The sequence below is a fragment of the Vulpes lagopus genome, chromosome 14, assembly GCF_018345385.1.
Source record: "Vulpes lagopus strain Blue_001 chromosome 14, ASM1834538v1, whole genome shotgun sequence".
Lineage (NCBI taxonomy): Eukaryota > Metazoa > Chordata > Mammalia > Carnivora > Canidae > Vulpes > Vulpes lagopus.
The window spans coordinates 26,112,511-26,119,635 of NC_054837.1; the positions used below are offsets into that span (position 1 = coordinate 26,112,511).

General features: G+C 50.0%; 1 protein-coding gene across 3 annotated transcripts in view; it reads right to left on the bottom strand.

Moving 5' to 3' along the window:
* Positions 1–5,506, bottom strand: part of TPCN1 (two pore segment channel 1) — a 63,253-nt gene extending 57,747 nt beyond the window's left edge. For 2 of the 3 annotated variants that reach the window (XM_041728471.1, XM_041728468.1), the window contains exons 1-2: positions 5,330–5,499; positions 2,136–2,372 (exon numbers count right to left, since the gene is read on the bottom strand). In XM_041728471.1, the coding sequence (XP_041584405.1) occupies positions 2,136–2,247 (112 nt within the window). In that variant the 5' untranslated portion in view covers positions 2,248–2,372; positions 5,330–5,499. Of the gene's footprint in view, positions 1–2,135; positions 2,373–5,329 lie in introns of all 3 variants that reach the window. The other variant, XM_041728469.1, reaches the window with a different exon arrangement.
* Between the last annotated feature and the right edge of the window lie 1,619 nt (positions 5,507–7,125).

The following is a 7,125-nucleotide window of genomic DNA, read 5'->3' on the forward strand; positions in this document are numbered from 1 at the left end:
TTTTTATTTTGTTATTTTTAAACAGCCAAAAAAGCCACCAACTTCACACTAAGATAAGAATAACCTCACTAACGGCCCATCCAAGGTTGGTTTTATTGTCTACTTGGCCTACTTCCCACTCAAGCTCCGTCATCGGTGATTCAAAACCTGATCCTGACACAGAACTAGGTTGCTCTTCCCACTTTGATCTGCCAGAGAGCCAGACACCCCCTCAGCCATCAGCTCTGATACTGCACAAGGGCTTAAAAGTGGCACCCATGACAATGATCAGGACTCCAATTTAGAATCTTGAGCCCGACTATTTCTGGAACGACCCACACCCTTAGTATGTCAACCGCCTACCCTTGGAGTCCATTCCCTTGTTGGCCATGGACCTGACCACTCCCCTCAGTAGGGAGTATCCTACTTTGAAGCTGAGACTGGGCAGGGAGCAGTGGGGGCGGTGGCCTGGGAGGCTCAGTCTGTTGAGCATCCAACTCATAACATAAGACGTTAAAAAAAAAATGAAGCTGAGACTAGGTCACATTCATTTGTGTCACTTTCTTCAAAGCACCTTACACAGTGATGTAGAGACAGATATCAGAGGGGCATTATTGCTTATTAGCTGTGTGACCTTGAACAAGTTACTTAACCTCTTTGAGGGTCTGTTTCTTCCTCTGTAAATATGGAAAATAACAATAATTTTATCTTGAGGTTATATGATAAGATTAATATACATAAATGCTAAGGGCCAATACTTGTATTTATTAAGGGCTTATGATGGAACAAGGAGAAGCAGGAGAGGAAAAAGGGAGGAGGAGGGGAATCCAACGGTCCTGGGTTCAAATCTATGCCCACCCAACTGGCTTGGCTGTGTGACCGTGGACATGTCATTTCACCTCTCTGACTCATGGTTTCCTCTTCTGTCACATAGGGATAATATTGCCTACCCTACAAAAGGATCTTAGTTAAGATAAACAGATAAGAAAGCGCCTAACACTAGGCTTGCCAGCTCTAGGGCATTTCAGAAGTAAGCCTGAAATCAGAGCCTCTGATTTCTCAGCCCTGAATGGTGCTGAGGGAAGAATCTACCCTTCCTGAATTCCCCAGCTCTACCACTCAGAGTGGGCTGAGCATGCTGAAGTAAGGAGAGCCAGTTTATAGGAAGCCAGGCCTCCCACCGCACTCCTGTCCACAGGGACACTGCTGTCCTTCATCACTTTCAAAGGGAGGCTGCTGAGCAACCTGCTCTGCAGGGAGAACTCAACTCTGTTCTCTGTGGACAAAGGAGACAGGAGAGCCAGGCTCATCTTTCCCTGAACCCGAGCATCTTCACTTGTGAACCAGAAGGCAGCAGTACCCCCTCCAGCCTGGCTCAGGAGCATGGCCAGCAGATGGAACAAGCACTTGGTGAGGAGATCCTAAAGCGCTAGTCCCTGACATCTTAGGACCCTCCACAGAACGAGAGTTATTTTAAGCTCTCTTAACCCAAGGCCTGAGCATATGAGGGAAATGGCTCCAGGACAAGGACCAGAAAGCTTTGTAAGGTCTCTTATTCTGCCAGAAACACAATTAAAATGTAAAAAAATTTAAAGCTCACCTCTCCTGGGCTCACTTTGTGCTAGGCTCTGGTTTTAAAAGGAAGACAAAGCAAAACCCCAAACCCTCAGATCAATGGATCACAACAAATGCAGGCCCCCTCCCACCCTGTCCTGGGCAGTGCAGGGACTGAGCTCCAGCGTGGAGAAGCAATCATCTTTGCTTTCCTGCCAACGGTTTCAGGTTGGACAGAGGAGGCTAGTGTTGAAATCTGTTTCTTTTTTTAACAAGGAATGGGGCAGGGAAACTAGCCAAAGTGCAGATTTGCCTGAGGTCCCCACCAAGCATCCACAAACAAAGCCAGCAGACCTCAAATCCAAGGGACATAATGCACTGAGGGAGGCGAGAGCCCTGGGAGGGCAGGCTACTCATTCCCTGGAAGCATCCCTAAGCTGCGGATGCAAGATCAGGACCCCACAGTCTCCCAGTAGTTTCTGTGTCAGAACTAAGGGGTCAAATGCAGAGTCAGGCATTAGCATACATGCATCTACTATGAGACCACCAAGCCCACAACTCACCCCTGAAACAGAAAAGCTGTGCCCCCTCCCCAGTCTTACTTCTGCTAGGCAGCTCCTCTTGGCCCAGGCTGTTGGAGGGAGCTAGTGGGGCACTGCCACCCTCGTCCAAGGTCAGGATGAGGGGAACGTCGTCATCTAAACTCACAGCCATGCTCTCCTCGACAGTAGCCCTCAGGATGCGATGTCCAGAGCTTTAAATAGTCTCTGCTTTGAGCTCCCTTTCAAAGCCACTGGCCCAGAGGTGCTTCTCAGAAACTCCTCCATCAGAAGCATCTTCTAGGGTTTGGGGAATAAAAAGAGAAAAACAATTATCAAAACACAACCACTACTGACGAAAATGTTCTGGAATTAGACAGTGGCAATGGTTGCATAACCATGCAAATGTACTAAAAACTACTGAATTGTACCCTTTAAAATGGTGGATTCCTTATGGTATGTGAATTATATCTCAATAAAAAGTATTACACTAATAGCATTAAAATATGGAGAGGGGGCTCTGTAAGAACAAATACTGGAAATTTAAACATAATTATGGCTGGAGATTAAGGTTATGGCTAATACGTTCCACCTCTATCCCTCTTTACCCTGGTTTATGTGTTTTGTGAAGATTTTTTGTGTGTGTATGAAGATTTTAAAGACTTAAAAAAAAACAATCATTAAAATAATAGTAGTTCGGGATCCCTGGGTGGCGCAGCGGTTTGGCGCCTGCCTTTGGCCCAGGGCGTGATCCTGAGACCCGGGATCGAATCCCACATCGGGCTCCCGGTGCATGGAGCCTGCTTCTCCCTCTGCCTGTGTCTCTGCCTCTCTCTCTCTCTCTCTCTCTCTCTCTCTCTCTATCATAAATAAATAAAAATTAAAAAAAAATAAATTACAGAAAACCGGGTAAGTTTTTTTAAAAAAATAATAATAATAGTAGTTCTTACTCAGTGAACACTTACTATGTAAGGGGCTCTTCTAGCAAATTTTAAGTAAAGCTGATTGAAACTTCGTAAGTAGGATTATTAACTCCCCTCCTACAGAGTAGGAGATTCTAAGCTCTGAGAGATAAGTAACTTGCCCAAGAACCGACAACTGGAAAGCCAAACTTTGAACTTCATTGTCTGGCTCCAGACCTGTTATCCTATCCACTACATTACATTTCCTCTAAGACCCATCCTGGGTATTTACAGAGCATCTAGCTTCAACGACGTGCAGCGCTGGCATGCCAGGTTACCTACACATGCCCATATCATTCTCATATAGGCGCTATTCTCCTAGATTTAGGTGTTTTAGAGGAAGGAGAAGAGTATTTTTTTTAAGCGCTGTCCAGTCACACAACAAAGGCACTCATCCTGGACTCCCAACTTTAAAACACTCAGAACTCGCCTGTTACAGTTCCTATTTATACACATTCCCATTTCCGCTGAGTAGGACCAAAAGCAAAGACTCAGCAGATCTGACAGCAGACCTTTGAACTCGGAAAGAGCAGCAGGTTCCTTCCTCAAACTGAGGCCTTCTGGGCTCAATCAAATCGGCCTCCAAATTCACCCACTAAATGGCAACCTGGCAATTTGCTTCTTTTTGCACATCACCAGAGGAACCCCGGGCAAGTTCCTTTCCATCAGTATCTTCTTAAAACTAGGCAGCGAAAGTGAGCACCACTCTGTTTGCTAAGCCTGTAGCTCTCTGCCCAGCCAACTTCCTGTAAGACTTTTCAAGTTCCCCCAGGTCTGGAGATTAATTTTCCTTTGCAATCTCAATAGCGGGGAGACAAAAGAGGAAATCCCGAATGAGACGCTACCATCCGGCTGTCTTAAGAATTAAATGTTTTATTTGCTCTCTTTTCCGTTTAACTTCTTACCACAGATATTTTCAAACATACTCAAAAATAGAATATGTAAATGAACTTCCTTGTAGCCTTCACTCCACTTTGACAATGAACATCTTGTCATCCTCTCCTGTGTTTTTTTTTATAGGCGAGAGAATCTATCCACCTTCTCAACTCCATCAAGAAGGTTTCTAAATGTTACCATTGTTATTATAATGGCTAAACGTTTTTTTTTTTTATTTTAATGTTTAATACATGACTGTTGGGGGACCCCTGGGTGGCTCAGCAGTTGAGGTCTGCCTTCAGCCCAGGGCGTGATCCTGGAATCCTGGAGACCCAGAATCAAGTCCCACATCGGGCTCCCTGCATGGAGCCTACTTCTCCCTCTGCCTGTGTCTCTAATAAATAATCTAAAAAAAAAAAAAAAAATACATGACTGTTGGTTTGCAATGCATGCAGCATCTTAGCTCTTGTGGATCTCAACGGGAGTGACTTTGCCCCCTCCCCCCACGGGATGCCAGCAACATACATTTTGAGACATTTTTGATTATCATAACTAGGGGGGGTGGTGCTGGTAGGCAGAGGGCAGGGATGCCCCTAAACATCCATCCTACAATGCACAGGGGAGACCTAACACCAATATAGAAATATGTAGCTCAAATGTCAGTATCGCTGCTGTCGAGAAATCCTGTTTAGCTAATATCCCCACTTCCCAGATGAGGACAAGTGGGGCTTAGAGGGGTTAACTTAACCCACCCTTTACAAGCTCTGGTAGAGCCTAGAGCTCACCGTGGGCAGTCTGAGTTCAGCGGCCCTCCCCACTTAACCATTACCCTCTACCTCCTGGCAGAACCAGGCCCCTGATTTGAATTCAAGCCCATCATTTTGCAGAGAGGGAAAAAGTGAGGCCCAGAGTGGAGAAGGGACTTGCCCAAGGTCACACAGTGCAGGACTCCTGAGTCCCAGCCCAGGGCTCCTCCGGCGGGCTCGGCTTCTTCCTCTGCAGGGCACCCAGAAGGGAAGGGTCACCCGTGGGGACAGGTCCCAGCAACGCGGGCCAGCGGCCATCCCTGCCCCGGGTGCGGGTACGAGTCCCCGCGGGCGCCCGGGAGCTGAGCAGCTGACGGGGTGCGGGGCGGGCTCCAGCTCCACGGGCTCCAGCTCCACGTGCTCCCCGCCCGGGTCCCGGGTCCCGGCCCCGCGCGGGGGTCGCCCCGGTAAGCCGGGGGCCAGGAGAGGGGGCGTCATCCCCGGCCCGGGCCGGAGGGAGGAAGGCGCGGCGAGGACTCCCGCAGCCGGTCCGGTCCCGCTCTGCCCGCCCCCCCGCAGCCCAGGGCGCAGCGCAAACCCTCACTCCGCGCCCTCTGACCCCTGACCCCTGCCCTCTCGGCCAGGCCGTCGCTCGCACCCCTCGGATTCTTACACGCGCCGCCCCAGCAACCTGGACCGCGCGCCGGGGTCCGCACCTCGCAGCCCAGCCCGCGGGCGCCGCCGCCAAAGCCCCGAGCTCGAGGCTGTTGCAGCCACCGCAGGCGCCGCCACTTCAGCCGCTGCCACCACGGCAGCTGCGCCAGCTCTCCCATCCGCCGCCTACCGTCCCTTCCACCCCGTCGGCCCCGCCCCATTTCCCCTTTGCCACGGCCTATTGGCTAGCGAGGTTGCACGATGAGCTGTGATTGGCCAAGCGTCACGTCCTTCCCCCAGTTCTCTCCCGCTGCTGCTGCGGGACTCCCTGCCCCCCTCCTTGGGAAGGGGCGGGATAAGGAAGCTCCGCCCCCTTTCCCCTCCCACCCTCCCCGCCTTACTCGTTCAGCCCAACCCAGAGAGACTCCTGGGTCTTTCGATTGGTGGAGGGTCCGAGAGGCGGTGCTTCTGATTGGTCAAGCCTCAGGAGGTGGGGCGAACTGAACGGAACAAGAAACTGAATGGTGAAAAGGAAAGTCAGTCAGATACCGAGTCCCTCCCCCCGTGATTGGCGGGTAACCTAGCAACGCAGGCACAGCGGAGGAAACGGCTCGCAGAGATCTGGTGCCCTCGGAGCAGGTGAGTTGGCCGCGTGCGGAGAAGGGCCGGGAATGAGCGGGAGATGTGCAGGCGGGTCCAGCCTGCTGTCCTTGGCTGCCCGAGGAATCAGCAGCCCTCCCCGCGGGCCCGCCCCTGCCCCAGAACCGTGCTCTCCAGCTCCTGCCTCAGCAGACCTCCCCCTCAACTCCTTGCCAGAACGCCTGGCATCTTGTGGGTCCCTGCCCCTGTTCCGCCCTTCCACTTACCACTTCATCCTGAAAGCGTGGAGGATACGAGTCAGGTGGAGTCTCATCCTAGTTAGCTAATTTCAAGTCAAACAGAGGCGATGGGGATGAGGGGGTAGCTTATAAGTTCCCTACCATTCCACCCAAAGGCCGTGAATTCCAGGATGAGCATGCGACGAAAGGCATCTCACTGGAGTGAATGTTCAGATTAGGTCATTTCGATTATACCAGTTTTTGCCCTGTGCTAACAACCTTAGAACTGAACTCCCATTCTTGGCCTTAGCATGTGATTTCGTCGTACAGACTTCATTCAAAAGGTTTGTTGTAAGGATTAAATGAGGCAAGACATCAAGAAGCCTGGCATGGAGCTGAACGACATATCGGTGATCAGTAAATACCGGCAATTCTTTTTCTTCCTACGGCACATTTGCCCTTGAATCTTCCTGCTTAAAATGGATCAGGGGGAGTCATCTCGTTCCATACCTTAAATATTCATACATTCAACAAGGATTCACTGAGTGCCTACTACTGGAGGCTGGGGTAAAGCAAGCAACAACAGCAACAAAACCTTCATTTTTCCACTCATGGAGCTGTCTAATGGGGGAGGTAGTCATTAATCCAGAAATATATAGATATATGTAAAATTACACCTGCAGAGATTCATCTCCAGAATGGTGCAGCATGGAGGTCAACCAATCCTTTCCTTAAAAAGCAGCTCTAGGGACGCCTGGGTGGCTTAGCAGATGAGCGTCTGCCTTCTGCCCTGGAGTCCTGGGATTGGTCCCGCATCGGGCTCCCTGCATGGAGCCTGCTTCTCCCTCTGCCTCTCTCTCTCTCTCTCTCTCATGAATAAATAAATAAAACCAAAAGAAAATGGTAAAAAAAAAAAAAAGCAGCTCTAGTCCATCAATGGATGAATGGATAAACAAATTGTAGTAAACACACAAAGGAATTAGATTCAGTCTTTAAA